The sequence below is a fragment of the Salvelinus fontinalis genome, chromosome 2, assembly GCF_029448725.1.
Source record: "Salvelinus fontinalis isolate EN_2023a chromosome 2, ASM2944872v1, whole genome shotgun sequence".
Classification (NCBI taxonomy): Eukaryota; Metazoa; Chordata; class Actinopteri; order Salmoniformes; family Salmonidae; genus Salvelinus; species Salvelinus fontinalis.
In genome coordinates this window covers 79,773,357-79,800,284 of record NC_074666.1, presented here as the reverse complement: position 1 = coordinate 79,800,284, position 26,928 = coordinate 79,773,357, and the positions used below count along the sequence as shown (strand labels likewise).

At 46.2% G+C, this 26,928-nt stretch overlaps 1 protein-coding gene across 1 annotated transcript in view; it reads left to right on the top strand.

The window, feature by feature from the left end:
• The window catches only part of LOC129828146 (adhesion G protein-coupled receptor L1-like), a 118,140-nt gene that overhangs the window by 18,282 nt on the left and 72,930 nt on the right, over nt 1-26,928 (top strand). Inside the window, exon 2 of the mRNA XM_055889460.1 lies at nt 24,527-24,740. Coding sequence (XP_055745435.1) covers nt 24,527-24,740 — 214 coding nt within the window. The remainder of the gene's footprint in view (nt 1-24,526; nt 24,741-26,928) is intronic.

Here is a 26,928-nt window from a genome sequence, read left to right as displayed (position 1 = left end):
ATTGACTACAGCTCAGCATTCAACACCATAGTATCCTCCAAGCTCATCATTAAGCTTGAGGCCCTGGGTCTCAACCCCACCCTGTGTAATTGGGTCCCGGAAACAACATCTCCACTTCGCTGATCCTCAACACTGGGGTCCAACAAGAGTGCGTGCTCAGCCCCCTCCTGTACTCTCTGTTCACCCATAACTGCTTGGCCATGCACACCTCCAACTCAATCATCAAGTTTGCCGACACAACAGTAGTAGGCTTGATTACCAACAACGACGAGACAGCCTATAGGGAGAATGTGAGGGCACTTGGAGTGTGGTGTCAGGAAAATAACCTCACACTCAACGTCAACAAAACAAAGGAGATGATCGTGGACTTCAGGAGACAGCAGAGGGAGCACCCCCCTATCCAAATCGACGGGACAGCAGTGCAGAAGGTGGAAAGTTTTAAGTTCCTCGGTGTACACATCACGGACAAACTGAAATGGTCCATCCACACAGACAGTGTGGTGAAGAAGGCGCAACAGCATCTCTTCAACCTCAGGAGGCTGAAGAAATTTTGCTTGTCACCTAAAACCCTCACAATCTTTTACAGATGCACAATTGAGAGCATCCTGTCGGGCTGCATCACTGCCTGGTACGGCAACTCCACCGCCCATAACCACAGGGCTCTCCAGAGGGTGGTGCGGTCTGCACCGGGGGCAAACTACCTTCCCTCCAGGACACCTACAGCACCCGATGTCACAGGAAGGCCAAAAAGATCATCAAAGACAACAACCACCTGAGCCACTGCCTGTTCACCCTGCTACCATCCAGGAGGCGAGGTCAGTACAGGTGCATCAAAGCTGGGACCGAGAGACTGAAAAACAGCTTTTATCTCAAGGCCATCAGACTGCTAAACAGCCATCACTGACACATTGAGGCTGCTGCCTACATACAGACTTGAAATCATTGGCCATTTTAATAAATGGATCACTAGTCACTTTAATAATGGCACTTTAATAATGTTAACATATATTGCATTACTCATCTCAAATGTATATACTATATTTTATACCATCTATTGCATCTTGCCCATGCCGCTCTGTTATTGCTCATCCATATATTTATATGTATATATTATTATTCCATTCCTTTACTCAGATTTGTGTGTATTAGGTAGTTGTTGTGGAATTGTTAGATTACATGTTAGATATTGCTGCACTGTCGGAACTAGAAGCACAAGCATTTCGCTACACTCGCAATAATATCTGCTAACCATGTGTATGTGACAAATAAAATTGGATTTGATTTGATTGCTGATACCTCTCCCTCTAATGTGCTCTGTGTATTTAGATCTGCCTGTCGTGATCTTTGTGTCACAGTGGATGTGTGTCTATTTGTGATACAGAGGGAGTGTTTTATCATATTGTTTGGGTATATTTGTTGTGTGTTTGTCTCTGTGACTGTGTGTGTGTGTGTGTGTGTGTGTGTGTGTGTGTGTGTGTGTGTGTGTGTGTGTGTGTGTGTGTGTGTGTGTGTGTGTGTGTGTGTGTGTGTGTGTGTGTGTGTGTGTGTGTGGGGGGGGGGGGGGGGGGGGGGGGGGGGGGGGGTGTATATGGGGGTGTGCGTGTACATGTGTGTAGGAAAATAAGGAAAACAAGAACAATTTTGAAAAGTCTGGATTTTTTTAATATCATGAATTTGTTAAAATGCTATTTTAGGCTTAAAGGTTTAGGCTTTGGGGTTAAGGTTAAGGGTTAGGGTTAGGTTTAGGCTTAGGTAAAGGGTTAGGGTTAGGGAAAATAGGGTTAGAGTTTGCACATGTGTGTGTGTGCTTGCGTGTGTGTATGTGTTTTTATGTGTGCTTGTGTGTTTGCGTGTGTGTGTGTGTGTGCATGTGTGTTGGTGCCCTCTGTTTGCATGTTTGAGGGAGACTGAGAGTAAGGGGGACTGAGGATAGGAGAGACTGAGGATAGTGGAGACTAAAGGTAGGGGAGACTAAGGGTAGGGAAGACTCGAGGATAGGGGAGACTGAGCCTAGGGGACATTGCGTGTAGGGGTAACTGAGGATAGGGGAGTCTGAGGGTAGGGGACACTGAGGGTAGGAGAGACTGAGAGTATGGGAGACTGAGGGTAGGAGAGACTGAGAGTATGGGAGACTGAGGGGTAGGGGAGACTGAGGGTAGGAGAGACTGAGAGTATGGGAGACTGAGGGGTAGGGGAGACTGAGGGTAGGAGAGACTGAGAGTATGGGAGACTGAGGGGTAGGGAAGACTGAGGGTAGGGAGACTGAGGATTGGGAAGACTGAGGGTAGGGGAGACTGAGGATAGGGGAGACTGAGGGTAGGGGAGACTGGTGTGGGTAGGGAAGATTGAGGATAGGGGAGACTGAGGGTAGGGGAGACTGGGCATAGGGGAGACTGGTGTGGGTAGGGAGGACTGAGGGTAGGGGAGACTGAGGGTAGGGGAGACTGGTGTGGGTAGGGAGGACTGAGGGTAGGGAAGACTGAGGGTAGGGGAGACTGAGCATAGGGGACACTGAGGGTAGGGGAGACTGGTGTGGGTAGGGAAGACTGAGGGTAGGGGAGACTGAGGGTAGCGGAGTCTGAGGGTAGGGGAGACTGAGGATAGAGGAGACTGAGGATAGGGGATAACTGAGGATAGGGATAACTGAGGGTAAGGGAGACTAAGGATAGGAGAGACTGAGGCTAGGGGAGACTGAGGATAGGGGAGACTGATGGTAGGGGAGACTGATGGTAGGGGAGACTGAGGATATGGGAGACTGAGGATAGAGGAGACTGAGGGTAGGGGAGACTGAGGAACTTGAAGGAGAAAAGAAAGCGAGAGGGACTGGGGAAGGGTCACGTGTAGAGGAATGGGAGGACACATTTAGAGAGATGGATCACATTGGGCTGGGGATGGAGGGATACTATGGAAGAGGAAAGAGGTAGGACAGAAGGAGATGTACAGTATATATATAATATACTAAACAACATCTAGTAAGACACAAAGAGGAGAATGATTAATCTTGGTTTTCATCGCTTCCAATACTGTAAGCATGCAAATGCACCAACACACACACACACACACACATACACAAGCACACCCACAGTCAGGGCTGTGGATCAGCGTACAACAAGGTTAATGAAGTGTCTAATGCAGTGGCAGGGCTTGACACTCATCCCTCCTAACAGGCCTCTGGATGACACTCGCTTCTCTGGATGACACTCATCTTACTGACATCTTACTCTCTCTCTCTCTCTCTCTCTCTCTCTCTCTCTCTCTCTCTCTCTCTCTCTCTCTTTCTCTCTCTCTCTCTCTGTCTTTCTCTGTCTTTCTCTCTGAATATCTCTCTTTTTCTCTCTCCCTCTCTCTCTGTATATCTCTCTCTCCTTCTATCTGTCTCTCTCTGTCTCTTTTCCACCACTCTCTCCCCCTCCATCTCTCTCTCTCTCTTTCTCTCTCTTCCACTCTCTCTGTCTGTCTCTCCCCACCCCCTCTTTCTCTGTCTATAGCCCTTTAGACAGTGTCTCTTTTTCTCCTCTTTTCTCTCTATTCCACAGGGGACCAGTACGAAAAAACTATTAAAATGTATGCACTCACTACAGTAAGTCGCTCTGTATAAGAGCTTCTGGTAAATTACTAAAATGTAAATGTAAAATGTCTCTCCTCAGTGCCTCAGTCCTTCCTTCCCTGCTCTACCTTGGGTTCTCCAGCTCTGCTATATTTATCTGAATCTGGGTCTGTCTGAGTCAGTGTCTACTGTATAGTGTTGTGTTTTGCCTGTAGCACAGCTCCCATCCCTGGGGAAGATAAGGATAGTTTCCTGCTCTGTTCTGTTTCTGTTGGGCTGTCTGCATTTTATTTTGGGTCCGACCGGTGCTGTTTCGCCTGCTGTGGCTGTTTTACTGCATAATTAGGCTGTGGTGCCAGGGCTGGCTGTGACGTGGAATTGACAGTTTGAGCACGTTCTGTCTTGCCTCTACTTCTCTCTTTAAGAGAATCCCAGTGTGTGTGTGTGTGTGTGTGTGTGTGTGTGTGTGTGTGTGTGTGTGTGTGTGTGTGTGTGTGTGTGTGTGTGTGTGTGTGTGTGTGTGTGTGTGTGTGTGTGTGTGTGTGTGTGTGTGTGTGTGTGTGTGTGTGTGTGTGTGTGTGTACGTGTGTGTGTGTGTGTGTGTGTGTGTGTGTGCGCATGCGTGTGTGTGTGCTGGAGAGTGGCTGGATGTGAGCTGGAGTCAGGTCGCTAGCTGGAGAGTGGAGCTGGATGTGATCTGGAGTCAGGTCTCTAGCTGGAGAGTGGAGCTGGATGTGAGCTGGAGTCAGGTCCCTAGCTGGAGAGTAGCTGGATGTGAGCTGGAGTCAGGTCCCTAGGTAGAGATTGGAGCTGGATGTGAGCTGGAGTCAGGTCCCTAGCTGGAGAGTGGAGCTGGATGTGAGCTGGAGTCAGGTCCCTAGCTGGAGAGTGGCTGGATGTGAGCTGGAGTCAGGTCCCTAGGTAGAGATTGGAGCTGGATGTGAGCTGGAGTCAGGTCCCTAGCTGGAGAGTGGCTGGATGTGAGCTGGAGTCAGGTCCCTGGCTGGATGTGAGCTGGAGTCAGGTCCCTAGCTGGAGAGTGGAGCTGGATGTGAGCTGGAGTCAGGTCCCTAGGTAGAGATTGGAGCTGGATGTGAGCTGGAGTCAGGTCCCTGGCTGGATGTGAGCTGGAGTCAGGTCCCTAGCTGGAGAGTGGAGCTGGATGTGATCTGGAGTCAGGTCCCTAGCTGGAGAGTGGCTGGATGTGAGCTGGAGTCAGGTCCCTAGCTGGAGAGTGGAGCTGGATGTGAGCTGGAGTCAGGTCCCTAGCTGGATGTGAGCTGGAGTCAGGTCCCTAGCTGGAGAGTGGAGCTGGATGTGATCTGGAGTCAGGTCCCTAGCTGGAGAGTGTATGTTCGCCGTGAGGGGGCTGCTAGAGGTGGAGGATGTGTGTTTGAGGGTTACGGAGAGTGTGTTCAGCGCAGTAGTGTGTGTGTATATGTGTGTGTGACCATATGTGCGTTAGTGTAAGCGTGCATGTCTATATGTGTGTGTGCATGTTTGCATGTGTGAATATGTGTGTGTGTGTGTACGTGTCATGCAGGTGTGCCCGTGTGTGTCCGTGTCTGCGTGTGTGTTTTCATCTCTTTGGGTGATGTAATGTTCTGGTATGTGCTGTAATTGGGTTCAGTTGGAGTGTTGGGGCGCTGCAGTCATCGAAAGAAAGGCTGTGATGAGGGGAGAGGCTCAGGAATATGACTGTTCCCAGTTGAGGGAGAGTATGTTTGTCTTTCTTTCTTCTCCTCTACTTTTTTCTCTGACCTTGTGTCTTTACAGCATATAAAAGTCCATTGTTGTTACATTCTTCGTGATGGTTTCTCTCTCTCTCTCTCTCTCTCTCTCTCTCTGGTTGACTAGGCTTGCTCAGAGTGGATGTGTGTCATTTTGCGCTGCTTTGTGTTTTGACCCCATGGCATGACTGGTGACTCCCCATTCAGTCTGGTCTCATCTCATCCTGTCTCGTCTCATCCTGTCTCTTCTCGTCCTATCTTGTCCTGTCTCATCTCGTCCTATCTTGTCCTGTCTCGTCTCGGCCTGGCTCTGGAGCGAGGTTTACATGTCGCCCTGCGGTCCTCCCAGCTTTCGACTCCTCTGGTTGAGCGCTGGCTGGATGTGACAGCTGTGGCCGTTGTGCCTGAGCTCCTCTGTGGTGACGGGCCACGCTTGTCAGCCCCGTTGCGCTAACTAGTTCTGCTTAGGCATTATGCTAATGTGCTAACAAAGATTATGTATTTAAAGAAAGGAAGATAACCCACTCTCCATGTTAAGAGTTGTCTCCTCTAATCAATGACTGTAACACACAATCTCACCAGGAGGATCTGACCTAGAAGTCATGAGAGACTTTAGGCTGAGGCTAATCTAGAAAAACTGAAAGGCTAGACTACAGTGTCAATGCTGACTAAGGCTCTAGTCTAGGCTGCAGTATTATGCTAACTAGATTAGCTCTAGGCTACAGTGATAATGCTAACTAACACTCTAGTCTAGGCTGCAATATTATGCTAACTAGATTAGCTCTAAGCTACGGTGCTAATGCTAACTAGGCGCTAGCTACTAGGCGCTAGCTACCATATTATACTAGCTAATACGCTAGGCTACAGTGCTAATACTAATGAGCAGCAGGGTGATTAGGAGATGATGACCGCTGGAACAGCTAGACGGGCTGAGGGAGGCTGATCACATGGAGGCCCAGACAGACGGACGGACAGACAGACAGACAGACAGACAGACAGACAGACAGACAGACGGGCTGAGAGAGGCTTATCGCATGGAGGCCCAGCCAGCCAGACAGTCTGCCCTGGGGCCTGGGATTCTATAATCTCCTAAAGAGGCTCAATGGCAGACACTGAGACACACACACACACCATCACAGCGTCTGTCCAGTGTCTGCCTGGAAGGCCAGAGGTTCACCCTGAATCAGTCCCAAAAAATGAACATAGACAGAATGTCTGTCAGTGGCATCACACCCAAGGTCAAAATGAAGCTGCTTCAATTGGATTCCCAACTCTTTGACTTTGTGTAGTACAAAAATGTGTAGTACCAAAATGTGAAACACTTAAAAAAGTACCAACATGTATGCACTCACTACTGTAAGTCGCTCTGGATAAGAGCATCTGCTAAATTACTGAAATGTAAATGTAAAAATGTAGATAAAGTCAGAAAGTTTTATATTTTCCAGTTTGTTTAGATCTCTAAGTTTGATTAAATCTCTCCTTGACTGTCTCTGTCTGTCTGTCTGCCCACCCTTCCATCTGTCAAAGGCCTTGTGTGTCTGTGTTTTTGCAGTGTCAGCGTCTGAGTCACTATGTCTGTGTTATTATCTGAGACCTATGGTGTCCCCTCTGCACCCCAGGCTTTAATTACACTGTTCGGATAATGAGTCAAATCCAATCAGACTTGTCTCTCTCTCTTTCCTCCACTCTTCATTAGTATGTTGGTCCCATTATGGAGCCACCAGTCTGATCCTTACTAACACCAGCCGCCCTGAAGTGACATGACACCTCCCTCACCCGCCTGGTGTGTGTGTGTGTGTGTGTGTGTGTGTGTGTGTGTGTGTGTGTGTGTGTGTGTGTGTGTGTGTGTGTGTGTGTGTGTGTGTGTGCGTGCGTGCGTGCGTGCGTGCGTATTTGGAAGGTCAAGGGTACTTTTGTGTGTATTTAAGTGTGTTTTCTATGTACATTGTTATGTACTAACATGTTGTTTTGTCAACTATACTGTATGTCTTTTCTTAATATATGTGGATAATGGACTTTAACGTAAATACTATACACTACTCTCCTCCACCAGCCAGTTAACTGTACACTCATTGTGTGTGAGTGCACATTACACTATGTAAGTCATTGCTCACACTCTGTAGTGTTGCAATGTTTTTAATCCAACCTTTGTTACGTGGTTGCTGTGAGAGACGCTCCAATTCAAATAGTATAACTGTGCCTACAGAAAGAGATGACTGGGTGTTTGGCTGAAGAGGCCCAGAACCATTGACGTATTCCTGCAGAGTGAAGGACACATGTAGCCTGTAGCAAGCTGGCTTATCACATCAAACCCCCAGAAGACCCACATATTTACACATTCGCAAACACACATGCACACATGCATGCACACATACTCGGTGATAAAAATCTGCTCTCCGTCGTCTTTATTAATTTTTTAATTTAAATTTTATCCCCTTTTCTCCCCAATTTTCGTGGTATCCAATCGCTAGTAATTACTATCTTGTCTCATCGCTACAACTCCCGTACGGGCTCGGGAGAGACGAAGGTCGAAAGCCATGCATCCTCCGAAGCACAACCCAACCAAGCCGCACTGCTTCGGAGGAAACACCGGGCACCTGGCCCCCTTGGTTAGCGCGCACTGCGCCCGGCCCGCCACAGGAGTCGCTGGAGCGCGATGAGACAAGGAATTCCCTACCGGCCAAACCCTCCCTAACCCGGACGACGCTAGCCCAATTGTGCGTCGCCCCACGGACCTCCCGGTCGCGGCCGGCTGCGACAGAGCCTGGGGGCGAACCCAGAGACTCTGGTGGCGCAGTTAGCACTGCGATGCAGTGCCCTAGACCACTGCACCACCCGGGAGGCCTCCTTCGTCTTTTTAATCACATTTCCACATAATCAAAGGTCTATTGAATGACTAGTAAACTACTTTACTGTATGTATCAGGGTTGTGGGGTGGTCCATTCCATTCCAATTCATGAACTGAAATAGCCCCAAATAAAATAAAATGTTCAATCTAAGAATGTAATTTACACCCGTCTTCTTTATTGACTTCTTTATTGAGTTCAAATGGAATTCACCCTGATCTTAGCAAGTCAAATCAGAATGATGCTATGACAGAAACAGACAGAATAAGAGAGGATATGGAAGTCTATGAACAGGAAGTTGTAGTGTGTTTTTTGGTAGAATATGAACGTATATATAAATATATATATATATATATATATATATATATATATATATATATATATATATATATATATATATATATATATATATATATATATATATATATATATATATATATTTGATGTGGCCACCCAGTGTGGTTTAATGTCCCGTTTCCATTCTGTTCTGTATAATGTCTACAGTGTGATGAGGGGAATGGGGTCTGGACTCCTGCGTTCTGGCTCAGTTCTGCTCTCCTGATCACCACTGTGTAATGATCTAATCACTGGCCAGCTGTATGGAGATGTGTACTTACACCACAGAGATCCTATACTGAACTATACACTAGTCCTACTGTGTCAGAGGTGTGTGTGTGTTGGGGGGTTACTGTGTGTGTGTGTGTGTGTGTGTGTGTGTGTGTGTGTGTGTGTGTGTGTGTGTGTGTGTGTGTGTGCGTGCGTGTGTGTGTGCGCATGCGTGTGTGTGTGCGCATGCGTGTGTGTGTGCGCATGCGTGTGTGTGTGCGCATGCGTGTGTGTGTGTGTAGTGGTGGAAAAAGTACCCAATTTACATTGTCATACTTGAGTAAAAGTAAGTTATGTTATATATTTTTATAATCGCTAGGACCATTTCTCAATACTTAGGTCACTTTTTCAAAACTCTTCACACAGTGAACACAACAGCAGTGGGCTAAAACTGTGGATCATTTTTCATTGCTTTGGCACAAAATGCATTCAATGATTACATATTTCACATTTCATTAATTCTTTTCTCACTCAGACACAACCACCACCAAAACTCTAAGTACCTACAGGCCAATTTGCACATGTTTACATACTCTTTTCAAAACTGTTAAACTTAAGTTCAAAACCTAACATAACACAAAATGTAATAAGACAGCAATTTGCTACATTTCTTAAGTAATACAGTATTGAAATATATTCCAAATCTAAAAAATGAAATACCATCAAAACAGTTAGACCAACCACATCTGATTCCCATTGTAGATGAACACCTACCCAGGTGTTTGTCTTTTAATTTCATTACCATCCATACAAAAGGGGACATCTTAGGAATAATGCTGTACTGTAATATAGACATGGACCCAGCCAGAGATAGAGAAGTGGCTGACAGGAAGAAGAGTGGCTGTGAGAGGGAGAGGAGTACGTATGCGTGGTGGAAGAAGACTGAGAGGAAGATCACGAGCTGTAGTCTCAGATGAGATTAGGGCCACTATAATTGATCATGTAATAAATCATGATCATGATCATCATCTTACTCTCCATTCCTCAACCCCATAGAGGAATTATTTTCCTCATGAAGGTGGAAGGTTTATGACCACCATCCACATGATCAAATGTCCCTTCTGGACGCAATGAATACTGGATGCCTGAACATATCTGCAGAAGATTGCCAGGGATGGACCAGGCATGCCAAAATATTATTTCCTAGGTGTTGTAGTGTCTTTGGCTATGCCGGATTACGTGATATGACATGCTATTCTATAAAATCCTTTCTCCGTAATAACTATTACCTGATTGAGCTAATCATGTAAATGTAATTAACTAGAAAGTCGGGGCACCACGAAATAATATTTATAGAGTTGTTATCTTCCGAATAAACTCTTAAAGACCTAGTAATATTTCACATCAATAGCAGTCAATATTAATCGTCACCTTATTTCAGTCTCATCTGAAAGTTGTAAATTCTTGGTTATCTTCATGAACCCTGGCTAACAAGTTGAATCAGCAATACAACATTGGGTTTAATTATTTATTTACTAAATACCTAACTAATCACACAGAATTACACATACACATAATTAATCATAACTTGATTACAAATTACGTCATAAAGGAAAACGTCCCTAGCGGGCGGAACAGATATGACAGCTTGTTACACAAAATTAAAGGGTCTGGGTTTGAGTGAAAGAGCGGGAAGACTGAGGAACAAAGGGCGAAGCTGTGCTATCGTAAATACAATATCTTGTGCATTCTAAATTACCGCCCATTTGGAAAAGGAAAATGCTAAAAATATTTTCTCTGAGCTGCGCTTCGGTAGGTTGGTGGTAGATGGAAGGCCATGTTGCCCAACCGAGTCCTTTGTCCTTTGAAGAATGTCTCTGCTGGTCAATTGGGTACGTTGTAGTAACGTTGTTGTGTGGTAGATGGGATACTCTGTCTGTCCTATCCTAATTTACGTTTGCAGCTGCTGTTGCTAACTCAACGTCTAGGAGGTATCACTTCTATGGTGATTAAGAGTTCAAAGTTCATACCATTCGCAACCAAAGCTCACGCTTATGTTGGCTTCGTTCTGTAGTTATTATCTGAACTATTCTGACACCGGACTGTCGTCCTCACATCCTCGGAACAGGAAGTTACATTTTCGTCAATGGCTTATATAGTGGAGGGAGAAGGGTGTGTCTGAAAAGTTTATAACCCATGTCTCTTCACAGGGGCGGGCCACTGGTTGAGCAGAGCCCTAAACGTATGAGAACCCAAATCTCTCATTTGGAAGCTAAAATTACATTTCATCTCTTCACAAATAATTTCATATTCAAACATTTGAATTGAACAAAAATTCCATGTGAATCCGATACCTCTTTGTAGACTTTACACTGTAGACTTTATGTCATTCTATCATTGATGAGAATGTGCCAGATGACAACCGAACTGACATAATATACCTTAACCTCTCTGGGGTAGGTGGGATGCAATCGTCCCACCTGGCCAATAGCCAGGGAAAATACAGAGCGCCATATTCAAATAACATTATATAAAAATCAAACTTTCATTAAATCACACATGTAAGATACCAAATTAAAGCTACACTCGTTGTGAATCCAGCCAATGTGTCAGATTTCAAAAAGGCTTTTCGGCGAAAGCATAAGATGCTATTATGTGATGATAGCACAACAGTAAACAAAGAGAGTAGCATATTTCAACACTGCAGGCACAACACAAAACACAGAAATAAAAATATAATTCATGCCTTACCTTTGACGAAATTCTTTTGTTTGCCACTCCAATATGTCCCATAAACATCACAAATGGTCCTTTTGTTCAATTAATTCCGTCGATATTGTAAGGCCTGGGTGTCGGAGTGGAAGTCAAGCGCAGGCAACAGCAGGTGCAATAACCAAATGTTCTTTAATGAACATGTAGAAAACTAGGCCACCCAACTAACACACTGGGTGACCGCTTAAACAACCCCAGACACGGGGAATACGAGAACAGTACAGCAAACACGATGCACGAAACAAACACCACCACTTACAAACAAACAATCCCGCACAAAGAAACGTGTATGCCGGCTGATTAAATAAGCCCAACTAATTAACCCTCATACAAAACAGGTGCGCCCAATAAACACATAGGGAGGGGGAGAAAAGGATCAGTGGCAGCTAATAGGCCGGTGACGACGACCGCCGAACGCCACCCGAACGGGAAGGAGAGCCTGCCTCGGTCGAAGTCGTGACAGTACCCCCCCTCTGACGCGCGGCTCCCGCAGCGCGCCGACACCGGCCTCGAGGTCGACCCGGAGGACGAGGTGCAGGGCGATCCGGATGGAGGCGATGGAAATCCCTCAACATAGACGGATCCAAAATGTCCCCCACCGGTACCCAGCACCTCTCCTCCGGACCGTACCCCTCCCAGTCCACGAGGTACTGCAGGCCCCTCACCCGGCGTCTCGAGTCCAGAATGGCCCGTATCGTGTACGCCGGGGACCCCTCGATGTCCAGAGGGGGAGGAGGGACCTCCGGTACCTCACCGTCCTGCAGGGGACCAGCTACCACCGGCCTGAGGAGAGACACATGAAACGAGGGGTTAATACGATAATAGGAAGGGAGTTGTAATCGATAACACACCTCGTTTATTCTCCTCAGGACTTTGAAGGGCCCTACACACTGCGGACCCAGCTTCCGGCAGGGCAAGCGGAGGGGCAGGTTTCGGGTCGAGAGCCAGACCCTGTCCCCCGGTACAAACACGGGGGCCTCACTGCGGTGGCGGTCAGCACTCCTCTTCTGCCGTCCACTAGCTTGTTGGAGTGATTCCTGGACGGCTCTCCATGTCTCCTTGGAGCGCTGCACCCATTCCTCCACCGCAGGAGCCTCGGTCTGGCTCGGATGCCATGGTGCCAGGACCGGCTGGTACCCCAATACACACTGAAAGGGGGACATGTTAGTAGAGGAGTGGCGTAGTGAGTTCTGGGCCATTTCGGCCCAGGGAATGTATCTCGCCCACTCCCCTGGCCGGTCCTGACAATACGACCGCAGAAACCTACCCACCTCCTGGTTCACTCTCTCCACCTGCCCATTACTCTCAGGGTGATAACCGGAGGTAAGGCTGACCGAGACCCCCAACCGCTCCATAAACGCCCTCCATACTCGGGACGTGAATTGGGGACCCCGATCAGAAACAATGTCCTCCGGCACCCCGTAGTGCCGGAAGACGTGGGTGAATAATGCCTCCGCAGTCTGTAGGGCTGTAGGCATACCGGGCAACGGGAGGAGACGACAGGACTTCGAGAACCGATCCACAATCACCAGTACCGTAGTGTTCCCCTGAGACAGGGGAAGATCGGTCAGAAAATCTACGGACAGGTGCGACCAAGGCCGTTGTGGAACGGGGAGGGGTTGTAACTTCCCTCTAGGAAGGTGCCTAGGAGCCTTACTCTGGGCGCATACCGAACAGGAGGAAACATAAACCCTAACGTCTCTTGCCAAGGTAGGCCACCAATACCTTCCCCGAAGGCTCCCCACTGTCCTCTTCACCCCAGGGTGACCCGAGGAGGGTAGAACATGAGCCCACCGAATCAATTTGTCCCGGACACCAAGCGGCACGTACTTCCGCCCCACCGGACACTGAGGAGGAGCGGGTTCCGCCCGTAACGCCCGCTCGATGTCCGAGTCCACTTCCCACACCACTGGTGCTATCAGCCTAGAGGCGGGAAGGATGGGAGTGGGTTCGGTGGGCCGATCGTCCGAGTCGTAAAAACGGGACAGTGCATCCGCCTTTACGTTCTGGGAGCCCGGTCTATACGTTAAGGTAAACTGGAATCGGGTAAAGAACATGGCCCACCTTGCTTGACGTGGATTCAGTCTCCTGGCTGCCCGAATATACTCCAGATTCTGGTGGTCGGTCCAGATGAGAAAAGGGTGTTTAGCCCCCTCAAGCCAGTGTCTCCACACCTTCAGGGCACTGACCACTGCTAACAACTCCCGGTCCCCCACATCATAGTTACGCTCCGCTGGGCTGAGCTTCTTCGAGAAGAAAGCACAGGGGTGGAGTTTTGGTGGCGTACCAGAGCGCTGTGATAGCACGGCACCTACCCCAGCCTCGGACGCGTCCACCTCCACTATGAATGCTAGAGAGGGATCCGGATGTGCCAACACGGGCGCATCCGTGAACAGCGCCTTCAACCTGTTGAAAGCTCCGTCTGCTTTTGCTGACCACTGCAAACGCACCGGACCCCCCTTAAGCAGTGAGGTAATAGGAGCTGCCACCTGGCCAAAACCCCGGATAAACCTCCGGTAGTAGTTGGCAAAACCCAAAAACCGCTGCACTTCTTTTACCGTGGTCGGAGTCGGCCAATTACGCACGGCCTTAATGCGGTCACTCCCTACCACCACGCCCGAGGTGGAAATGCGATAACCCAGAAAAGAGACGGCTCGTTTGGAGAACACACACTTCTCAGCCTTGACATATAGGTCATGCTCCAGTAGTCTACCAAGCACCTTGCGTACCAGAGACACATGCGCGGCGTAACTGGCTGAGTAGATCAGAATGTCATCGATATAAACAACCACTCCCTGCCCGTGCAGGTCCCTGAGAATATCGTCTACAAAGGATTGGAAAACGGCTGGAGCATTCTTTAACCCATACGGCATGACGCAGTACTCATAATGGCCCGATGTGGTACTAAATGCGGTTTTCCACTCGTCTCCCTTCCGAATACGCACCAGACTATACGCGCTCCTGAGATCCAATTTTGTGAAGAACTGCGCTCCGTGAAATGATTCCATTGCCGTAGCAATGAGAGGTAGTGGGTAACTAAACCCCACTGTGATGGCATTTAGACCTCTATAATCAATACACGGACGCAAACCTCCCTCCTTTTTCTTCACAAAAAAGAAACTCGAGGAGGCGGGTGAGATGGAGGACCGAATGTACCCCTGTCCCAGAGACTCAGTGACATATGTCTCCATAGCCACCGTCTCCTCTTGGGATAATGGGTACACGTGACTCTTGGGAAGCGCAGCGTCTACCTGGAGATCTATCGCACAATCCCTTCCCGGTCGATAAGGTGGTAATTTAGTCGCTTTCCTTTTACTGAAAGCGATTGCCAAATCGGCATACTCGGGGGGAATGCGCACCGTGGAACCCTGGTCTGGACTCTCCACCGACGTGGCACCGATGGAAACTCCCAAACACCTTCCAGAACACTCCTTTGACCACCCCTGGAGAACCCCCTGTTTCCACGAAATTTTAGGATTGTGCCGGGCCAGCCAGGGAATCCCTAGTACCACCGGAAACGCAGGCGAATCAATAATATAAAAGCTAATACGCTCCTTATGATTCCCCTGCGTCACCATGTCCAGGGGAACCGTGGTCTCCCTGACCACCCCTGACCCTAATGGCCGGCTATCTAGGGAGTGCACGGGAAAGGGAGAATCTATCGGCACAAGCGGAACCCGTAACCTAAAAGCGAGTCCGCGATCCATAAAGTTCCCAGCTGCGCCTGAATCGACTAGCGCCCTATGCTGGGAAGAGGGGAAAAATGTAAGGAAAAAAATCAAGACAAACATGTGACTAACAGGGGGTTCTGGGTGAGTTTGGTGCGGACTCACCTGGGGTGATCGAGAAGTGTTCCCCCTGCCATCTCGACTCCCAGACGGACCCCCCCAGCACCGATCGGCCGTGTGTCCTCTCCGACCACAGCTGGTGCAGGGAGAGCCTCCTCCTCCGGTACCCCTCTGCCCAGCCCCTCCCACCTCCATCAGAATAGGAGCGGAGGGGCTGGGTGGTGGAACGTACAGGACCCTCTCAGAACGCCCGCGGGCAGCCAGCAGATTGTCCAGACGGATAGACATGTCAATCAGCTCATCCAGGGAAAGAGCGGTGTCCCGACATGCTAGCTCCCTGCGGACGTCCTCCCGGAGACTACACCGGTAGTGATCAATAAGGGCCCTGTCGTTCCACCCAGATCCTGCAGCCAGGGTCCGGAACTCCAGCGCGTAATCCTGGGCGCTCCTCTTCTCCTGCCTAAGGTGGAACAGTCGTTCTCCCGCCGCTCGGCCCTCTGGAGGATGGTCAAATACGGCCCGAAAACGGCGGGTGAACTCTGGGTAGTGCTCCTTCGCTGAGTCTGGGCCATTCCAGACTGCGTTTGCCCACTCCAGAGCACGACCCGTGAGGCAGGAGACGAGGACACTCACCCTCTCCGCTCCCGAGGGAGTGGGTCTTACGGTGGCAAGGTACAGCTCCAGTTGGAGTAGGAACCCCTGGCACCCCGCCGCCGATCCATCATAATCCCTCGGGAGTGTCAGATGGAGAGCGCTGGAGCCGAGGGATGGAGAGTCCTGGGCTGGAGGAGCCGAAGGTGGAGAGAGGAAACCACTCCTCTCCCATCGATCCATACGTTCCATTATTGACTCCATCGCTGATCCAATACGGTGGATAACCGTGGTGTGATGGAACACCTGTTCCTCCATCGATGGGAGAGGGTTGGCCGCTGCTCCTGCTGACTCCATATTTTTTTGGTGCGGGATTCTGTAAGGCCTGGGTGTCGGAGTGGAAGTCAAGCGCAGGCAACAGCAGGTGCAATAACCAAATGTTCTTTAATGAACATGTAGAAAACTAGGCCACCCAACTAACACACTGGGTGACCGCTTAAACAACCCCAGACACGGGGAATACGAGAACAGTACAGCAAACACGATGCACGAAACAAACACCACCACTTACAAACAAACAATCCCGCACAAAGAAACGTGTATGCCGGCTGATTAAATAAGCCCAACTAATTAACCCTCATACAAAACAGGTGCGCCCAATAAACACATAGGGAGGGGGAGAAAAGGATCAGTGGCAGCTAATAGGCCGGTGACGACGACCGCCGAACGCCACCCGAACGGGAAGGAGAGCCTGCCTCGGTCGAAGTCGTGACAGATATATATCCAAAATGTCAATTTATTTGGCGCGTTTCATCCAGAAAAACACAGCTTCCAACTTGCGCAATGACACTACAAAATATATCAAAAGTTACATGTAAACTTTACCAAAACATTTCAAACTACTTTTTGTAATACAACGTTAGGTATTTTTAAACGTTAATAATCGATCAATTTGAAGACGGGATGATCTGTGTTCAATACAAAAAGAAAACAAACTGACGCAACATTTTTGGTAATGTGCCTCTCTCAAACAATTTACTTCAAGTGACCCTCATTTACGATGGCCGTACTTCTTCATTACACAAAGGAATAACCTCAACCAATTTCCAAAGACTGGTGACATCCAGTGGAAGCGGTAAGAACTGCAAACAAGTCCCTTAGAAATCTGGTGTCCCAATGAAAATTGATTGAAAAGACAGTGACCTCAAAAAAATAAAGATTCTGAATGGTTTGTCCTCGGGGTTTTGCCTGCTACATAAGTTCTGTTATTCTCACAGACATGATTCAAACAGTTTTAGACACTTCAGAGTGTTTTCTATCCGGATCTACTAATAATATGCATATCTTATATTCTGGGGATGAGTAGCAGGCCGTTGAATTTTGGAATGCTATTCATCCAAAAGTGAAAATGCTGCCCCCTACCCTGAAGAAGTTCAATTGGTCAGATTACCAGAATATAGTTCATTTCCCCCCAACTTCTGATGTTCCCAAAATCTCTATGTTAACCAAGGGTTTTTCTAATGTCACATCAGTAGAGTAGGGAGAGGAAAAAGGGGGAGAGAGGTATTTATGACTGTCATAAACCTACCCCCAGGCCAACATCATGACAGTGTATTGCCCAAGATGACATAAGATGTGATGTGGATGAGAACCTGTGGCCAAATGCAGAAGACAAGGTTGACTAGTATTACAACTGTATCTGTATCGGTAGATGGTGTATACACAAATTATTGTTTTTTGGAATCACTCAATGCCAAAAAATGACATAAAACATATTGAAGCATATTGCATCATGTCTGATTCATTCCTGTAACATATACTTCAGTGAATTCTAAACAGAAGAGAGGTGTCATTCTTGTTTTGTAAAGAAACTTAACTAACGAAACATTGTGTAATGCTACCTGTTGTTAGTGTTTTTTAGGTCATTGTTTTATGAGTGACAAAGTGTGCTTGTTGGGTGACAACCTTTGCTAGTGTTATGGAAGAATGAGTTGATTTGAGACATGTATGAAGTGTTTTGGTGGTTTGAGTTAATTTTGGATATGAAATTAACTGCTGTGCCAAGATGAACGTTGGTTAGGAGAACTGTGTGAATAGTTTTGAAAAAGTGACTTAAGTGTTGAGAAATGGGTCCTAGCGATTGTAAAAAACTGATAGTAAATGTAAAAGTGAAAGTCACTCAGTAAAATACTACTGGAGTAAAAGTCTAAAAGTATTTGGTTTTAAATGTACTAAAGTATCAAAAGTAAATGTAATTGCTAAAATATACATAAGTATCAAAAGTAAAAGTATAAATCATTTCAAATTACGTATATTAGGCAAACCAGGCGGAACGATTTTCATTTTATTTTATTTACGGATGTTCAGGGGGACACTTCAACACTCAGACGTCATTTACATATGAAGCATGTGTGTTTAGTGAGTCTGCCAAATCAGAGGCAGTAGGCATGACCAGGGATGTTCTCTTGATAAATGTGTGAATTAGACCATGTTCCTGTCCTGCTAAGCATTCAAAATGTAACGAGTACTTTTGGGTGTCAGGGAAAATGTATGAAGTAAAAATATATTTTCTTTAGGAATGTAGTGAAGTAAAAGTAAAATCTGTGCAAAATATAAATAGTAAAGTACAGTTACCCCGCACTCTGTGTGTGTGTGTGTGTGTGTGTGTGTGTGTGTGTGTGTGTGTGTGTGTGTGTGTGTGTGTGTGTGTGTGTGTGTGTGTGTGTGTGTGTGTGTGTGTGTGTGTGTGTGTGTGTGTGTGTGTGTGTGTGTGTGTGTGTGTGTGTGTGTGTGTGTGTGTGTGTGTGTGTGTGTGTGTGTGTGTGTGTCTGTCTCTCTGTCTGTCTGTCTGTCTGTGTGTGTGGGCGACTATGCATGCATTTATTAGAATGCTTGTGAGAGAGCGAGTGAGAGAGTGTGAGCCATCTGTGTTCCTAATATGAATGTGTTTTTGCTGTCTTTGTCTGGGTGTGTTTTTATAAGGCCGTTACGAAGAAATATTATGCTGGTGAGGCATAAAGGATTTTAAATAAATTTGATCTGGCTATTCAGCCTTAATGTCCTTAGTTACACACTGACACAACATTACCCAGTGATGCAGCTGCATGAATGGGTGACGTTTAGAAATATGAGCTAGTCTCAGTGCAGTGAGTCATGTAGCTGCAGCTACACAGCATCTCTGGAAATGACTGACATTGACGTTGACCCGTACGGGCACATTTCCTGAATGGATAGACTGAAATCTAATTCACCCAGAGCCTCATCATCAGCTGCCAAGGAAAACAGGCCTGTTCTGTTCTGTGTGTTCCATCTAGTCTCGAATACAGCCTGTTTATATGCTTTATTCAGTCATTTTTCATTCATTTTAATTAATTATATCAATAAGCCAGCATAGAACCCAGCTTTTCGGCATCCTGCCTTTCTCAACTGCTAATACAGTCTGGTCAGGGGAGTATAAGAGGACTAAGTAGGTGAGGAGAGCAGCAGCTTTTTAAAGCTCTCTTGTCAAATCTGGTTGGTTGGAGATAGCTAGCTTTGACTCTAAGGTAAATTGAGAAAATGGGACCGATCAAAGAAAGGGGCAGACTTAATGTGTAAAATGTTCCCTCTGTTGATTCAAGGTTGTAAAGAACCTATCACTACCTATCATTCTGTTTTCAGTACCATGGACTGTTCCCTCCCATAGACTTTGCAGTCACTCTGATGTAGCGCAATGCGTTGCTAGCTCCATTGATTATTCTAGTCTGTCTGATGTAGAACAAACCATAGCCAGACTCCAATGGTTATTGCTCTCCAAATGCATTTCTATAGACGTATTCTCGTCATACTCCTTCAGCACCATGGACAGCAGTTATCTGTCTAGCTGGCAGTGGAAAGCTCCACTCATATGTACTGGCTGTCCTTCATCACCAGGGAGAGCTCCCCTGCCAACTCTAGTACCTCTGCCTCTGAGCTCTGACTGTTAGTCCACTAGGTAAGCTCCAGAATGAGTTAATTTAGTATAGTAGCATTGAAATTTGCGCTTAACAAAACCTGATATAGTTACAAATATGCAACAATCTCAACAATGATGACAATCCATCAGAAATCCCAGTAAAATGTTGATACTCTCACTTTCAAAGTGGTGTGTTAAATACAAACCTTGCGTGTTTTGTCTTGCATGAATAAAATATATGAAAAGAGGAATGGGTGAATGGGCAATGGGACTTTGGCCGGGATTCAACCCATGTGGAGTTATAGCGCAGCGCGCTAGACAGTCGACAATAGCGCTTGCCAGCTTGTAGCGCAAATGAATGATCATTTTCTACCTCTGGTTCGTTTGCTATTCCTATTTGGGATAAACGCTGAAAATAGGGTCTGAGGTTAACACAGGCTTAGGATATCTTCTATGTTTTGTTCTATGAGGTGATAACAGTCAGTTAACATGACCTTTAGGAATTATAAAGCCTTTACGTTCTCAAAATAAGTCACTTCCTAATGAGTCGCTAACTGAGAACTTGAACTTCAGCGTTAGTAGCAAGCATTTTCACGTCACTACGCCGACCATGCAAACTAGTCTACGCTACACTAGTCCGCCTAAAAGCTAGTCAGCTTAGTTAGCTTTCTGCTTACCAGCTCGAACAAAAATGCAACGATGGTATATTGTTTTGCTCCAGGCTGCAACCATATCTCCTCAGCGGGAAGGTGCTCATTTTATCAGTTCCCTAACGATGTTGTTTAGAGGAGACTTTGGGTCCGTCTGATAAGGTAAGCTAAATCTGATAAGGTAAGCTAAGCCTGATAAGATAAGCTAAGCCTGATAAGGTAAGCTAAACCTGATAAGGTAAGCTAAGCCTGATAAGGTAAGCTAAGCCTGATAAGGTAAGCTAAACCTGATAAGGTAAGCTAAGCCTGATAAGGTAAGCTAAGCCTGATAAGGTAAGCTAAGCCGGTTAGCTCAATGTCAAAGGCACGCAACCTGAGGTGTAGTTTTATCTTTTTACATGTTAGCACATCGTTAGCTTTTTGCTTCTTTTGATTACATAAATGCTTCAAAATTCACTAAAAGTTATGTTAGCTGATGAGGATTATCTCATAGAATAACACGTATCAGATCTCCTAAGTCTGTGTTTACCACAGACCTTATTTTCAGCGTTTATCCTGAATCCCTCCCCCAAAAAACTTTCATTTCCCCATAAGCTTTGGCCAGCGAGCCATGACAGTGTTAGCCTGCGTTAGTGCCTACAAAAAGACACCATTACTATTGCTCTCTGTGAGCTTTTTAAAGGCATTTTCCCAGATGTTTGCAGAGCTCAAATTCACAGGAAACACTAAGCATGACGGCTCAAGCATAAATGATCTTTAAAAGTCTGCTATAGTGCTGTAACACGCCTCTTATTAATTCCAGACCTTTGCCTTGTTTAGATGAAGAAGAAGTGGAAGGACCCAAACAGCGCAAACAGCACATGTTGCTGGAATCAGACCTGGTGTGCCATAGAGAGGCAAACATCAGAGCATATAAAAACTGGAACTATCCTTGGCACCATTGAAACATCAATAGAAGGTAGAATGGTAGAATGGTAGAAGGTAGAATGAGACAGACTTATTGACGGAGACATGTTTAGACAATATAGTGAGACATTTTTTCTCACCTTTATTTAACCAGGTAGGCCAGTTGAGAACAAGTTCTCATTTACAACTGCAACCTGGCCAAGATAAAGCAAAGCAGTGCGACACAAAGCAACACAGAGTTACACATAAACAAATGTACAGTCAATAACACAATAGAAAAATCTATATACAGTGTGTGCAAATGGAGTAAGGCAATAAATAGGCCATAGTAGCGAAGTAATTACAATTTAGCAAATTAACACTGGAGTGATAGATGTGCAGATGATGATGTGCAAGTAGAAATACTGGTGTGCAAAAGAGCAAAAAAAGTAAATAAAAACAATATGGGGATGAGGTAGGTAGTTGGATGGGCTATTTACAGATGGGCTGTGTCTGGGAAGCGCTACAACTCTCTAACACTCTTTGAGTAGGAGAAGGGAGCTCACTGCTGGGGAACCAACAAGTACAATATGGTTTCTTGCAGCTTTGCTGCTTGAACCCCTAACAAGAAATTGTTACAGGTAAACTATGTTTGTATATGAGGGTCACCGGCATCATCACATTTCTCATTCCATGATGGGCGTATGGACACATGAGAGTGTTCACTCACTGTTTTGCTGCTCCCAATGTGATCTTTAAAAAAGTATTTGGTGATTAAGATTTATTTCAGGGCAGTCTCACGATCAAAACCCTTTATGGATTGGCTTGGCTACTTGGTGAATGCATTGGGCAGGATACAAACCCAGCTTTCATTGAGGGGAGGCTATGCTTAGTTCCCCACCACAAAAAGCACATCTCTTGTTTCGTATGTAGCTGTAGACTTCCAGTCGTTGAGCTAACACCAGTTCCTATTGGCCCGTACAACTACCTCGCACTTCCTTTATGTCACACAGAGACAAACAGTTTGAAATCATATCCATGAGTTCATCTGAATCTCACAGTATCACTTTATATGAGGACTGATGGCAAATTTCAACAAATTATGATCATTTTGTGTGTCCAAACATAAATATTGAATTACATTTAAATGAATGCGTTTCTGTGTGGAATATAGTACAATGTCCCCCAAAATGCTTTTCTTACATTTCAAATGATCCATATTCCTCCATCATGTTTTCCACATGTTCAGACTACAATTTCAGATATGTGACAATTTGAGTGCAGTTTTTTATTACAATTAAAGGCATTATTTTATAGGTGTTCTTTAGTCTGAATATTGATTAATTTACCACAAGGGGCATGAAATATTGTTTAATCAATGTATGTTGCATAATATAGTGTTTTGACATCAATTCAATAATATTTTTCACCAAATAATTATTTTTAATAAAACAATTATTTACCATATTCTTACTCTATAGTACCTTTTACTGACATATCAACCGCATGGTTGAGCACATTTGAACAACATTCTTGCTTTTTAGCCTTTTTGCATTTTATGCCATATCTTTGGATACTGATTTTCAGTTTTTGCAGCTCTCAGATTTGGCAAGGTGAGAGAGCCACAAGTCTGAACTGCAGCAACTCAAATATACAAATGATGTCAATTGATGGAGGAAGGCTGGGAGAGTTGACCAATCAAGTTCAAGTGACGATTTTTTCATTTGCACTTTTAAACACACTGTCAAAACATACCAGCCGGGTGAGAAAACAGCAAATGCAGGGCCACATAGATCCAACTCAAGGGAAGCAACGACCCAAAATGAAATGCAGACAAGTGTATTTTCACCATTGACCTATAGGGGGAGCTACATGCAGGCCCAAGGCTTGATGAATGGCACTATATCAGGTTTTGTTCAATGCGGAACAATTATACAAGCACCTCAATTTTCATTCTTCTATGCCAAACTTAACAATATGGTATTTTTTTGGAGCTTACCTACTGGACTTTGTGGAGTACATGCCAAGGCTGCAGCCATTTTGTGGTGAGCTGAGTAGGACTGAATTTGTTGAAGGTCTGAATGCAGAGGCTGTTAGAAAGCCTACTTGTGCGGATGAAGAGAGATGGAGAGGCGGATGGAGGAGAGGGAGAGAGAGATGGAGTAGATGGAGAGTGTCTCTGTGCATGTCTGTGGCCCTCTCAGCCCTGGCACAGCGATTAACCCCCGCTACCCTGGCTGCCCCCTCTCTCTGTCTGCCGCGCCAGCTCTCTCTCTCCTAGCTGTCCTCTCAGTCTTCTGATTGCATGGAGTGGGCGTACAAATGGCAAACGGACTGATGACACAGGTGGGGGGAGGGAGCCTAGGGGCCTGCCAGCCCTCGTACAGAGAGGCCCTGCCTGAGGCTAGGGTGAGATTCTCTCTCCCTCTCTCAGGCCCTCTTCTCTTCTCTGTTCAATGTATTTTCTTGTCTCCTCCTCTGCCTCCTCTCCCTCCCTCATTCTCCCTCTACGTATGGAGGTGATCCCTACTCAGGTGTAATGTTGACGTCGGCTGGAAGGCAGGCGTGAAGTGAGGAAATTCTATTTCAGAGCTGTGCGTCAGACGCGTGCGTGTCCGAGTGGTGGGAGTTGAGCTGATGGCTGTGTGTGTGGGAGTCTGTTAATGGAACAAGCCAGAAAGTTGAACAGTTTGCCTCTCAGAGTGGGTAAATATCATGATTGGGAGAGCTGGGGTGTGTCTCAAATGGCACCCTATTCCCTATTAAAAATAATGTGTGTACTATAGGGAATAGGGTGCCATTTGGGAGGCAGGCCTGGTCTGGAAGTGCTCTTTTAGGATCCAACGTCCACTTGCACTCTCTGTCTATGAGGCTGGCTACTGTTTTTAGTTGTGTCCTCTCTGAATTGAGATGATGGTCTCATTGTGTTTATGTTACATTCTAACTGCTATGTAAAAATACAAATTCTGCTCTTAGGCCCTGTCTTTCTGCTACTGTACATGATGACTAGCATTTTCTCTACCTAGCCATTTGCTTTATGCTGTTTCTGTTATTCTACAGAGAGTGGTATGTCTGCCGTTTGTTTATATGATTTCCCTCCTATTTCATACCATGCACTTACATTGTCAATAACACACTTTATCTCTCTCTTTCTCTCCTTCTCTCTCTCTTTCTCTCTCTCTTTCTCTCCTTCTCTCTCTCTCTTTCTCTCTCTCTCTTTCTCTCTCTCTGCTGTAGCTCTGAGTCGGTCAGCGATGCCCTTCGGCCTGATGCGTAGAGAGCTGGCGTGCGAGGGATACCCCATCGAGCTGCGCTGCCCTGGCAGTGATGTCATCATGATTGAGACGGCCAACTACGGCCGCACGGACGACAAGATCTGTGACGCTGACCCCTTCCAGATGGAGAACGTGCAGTGTTACCTGCCTGACGCCTTCAAGATCATGTCACAGAGGTACGTGTGGGGAGGTGGGAGGGTTGGGTGGGTAGGTGTGTGTGTGTTGGTGTGTGTGTGTGTGTGTGTGTGTGGAAGATAAAAAAGAAGACATAGGAAACCCAGAGTGGGTGTGTCTTTCTGTCCTGCTTGTTTTTTATTTTATGTGCTGTTAGTGTGTAAAGTGGAGTGCATGCAGTATGTGTGTAGTGAGATATGTGTTTGTGGTGTGGCTCCCTGCAGCTGCACTCTGGCTGTGCTTAGCATCTGCCTCCTCATAGAGCTGATCAATGGCAGCCCTCTCCGTGCTATCCATCACACATGTAACGGAGGGAGAGGGTGCTACTGGTGAGATGGAGGGAAGCACAGAGGGAGAGAGAGATGGACAGATCTGGAGGAGGACAGGGGGATTGGTGTGGGGATGGAGGGATGGAGAAATGGAGAGATCTGAAGGGGATTGATGTAGGGATGGAGGGATGGAGGGGGGGAGCGGGCTAGAGTGAACCACTGATGGGGAGATAAAAAGAGTGCAGCAGTGACGTGGAGAGAAATGGAGAATGAACGAGAGAGAGTGCAGAGAGAGAGAAATAATGCTAAAGCTGAATAGAGGAGGACAGAGGAGGATAGAGGAGGACAGAGGAAGACAGAGGAGGATAGAGGATGATATAGGAGGACAGAGGAGGATAGAATGACGATAGAGGAGGACAGAGGTGGATAGAGGAGGATAGAAGACAGAGGAGGATACAGGAGGACAGAGAAGGGGGGATTATGTACTGAAAAGGGAAGTGTGTGTGCTGGGAGTGTGAGTGTGTGAGGGAGCATACGTTGAGCTGTTTAGATTATGTTGGTGTTATGTGCATATGAATGTTTCCCTGTCGTGTGTGTATGTTTGTGTGTGTGTGTGTGTGTGTGTGTGTGTGTGTGTGTGTGTGTGTGTGTGTGTGTGTGTGTGTGTGTGTGTGTGTGTGTGTGTGTGTGTGTGTGTGTGTGTGTGTGTGTGTGTGTGTGTGTGTGTGTGTGTGTGTGTGTGTGTGTGTGTCTTAGCAGCACCAGTCCCCCCCATTCTCTCACCTTTAATTGCTCACACTCACAAGCCATCGGGGGAGGGAGACTCTTACGGCACTCTTCCCCCTCTTCCTCCCTCATCCCTCCGTCGCCTCATCCCCTCAGGTCCAGCTGTCACATGATCTAGTCTAGTGTGAAATGACCCCCTTCCGACCCGTTCCCTCCATCTTTAGCCCCAAGGACATGTTTCTGCCTCTTCTCTTTTGTCTATTCTGTCATTCTCTCAATGTCCTCATTCATGTTTTTCTCCTCTCCTCTGTGTAGCTTTATTTCTCTGTTCCCATGTTTCTCTCTCTCTCTCCTCTGTCTAGCTTTATTTCTCTGTTCCCATGTTTCTCTCTCTCTCTCCTCTGTCTAGCTTTATTTCTCTGTTTCCATGTTTCTCTCTCTCTCTCCTCTGTCTAGCTTTATTTCTCTGTTCCCATGTTTCTCTCTCTCTCTCCTCTGTCTAGCTTTATTTCTCTGTTCCCATGTTTCTCTCTCTCTCTCCTCTGTCTAGCTTTATTTCTCTGTTCCCATGTTTCTCTCTCTCTCTCCTCTGTCTAGTTTTATTTCTGTTCCCATGTTTCTCTCTCTCTCCCCTCTGTCTAGTTTTATTTCTCTGTTCCCATGTTTCTCTCTCTCTCTCACTCTCAATTGAATTTCAATTTCAATTGAATTTCAATTTCTACAGGATCGGTGGGTCCCCCGTGGGACGGTTGAGCTAACATAGGCTAATGCAATTAGCATGAGGTTGTAAGTAACAAGAACATTTCCCAGGACATAGACATATCTGATAAAAAAGCTTAGATTATTGTTAACCTAACTGCACTGTCCAATTTACAGTAGCTATTACAGTGAAAGAATACCATACTATTGTTTGAGGAGAGTGCACAGTTATGAACTTGAAAAGTGATTAATAAACCAATTAGGCACATTTGGGCAGTGTTGACACAACATTTTGACCAGAAATACAATGGTTCATTGGATCAGTTTAAAACTTTGCACATACACTGCTGCCATCTAGTGGCCAAAATCTAAAGTGCACCTGGGCTGGAATAATACATTATGGCCTTTCTCTTGCATTTCAAAGTTGATGGTACAAAAAAAAATACCAAAAAACGCATGTCTTTTTCTTTGTATTATCTTTTACCAGATCTAATGT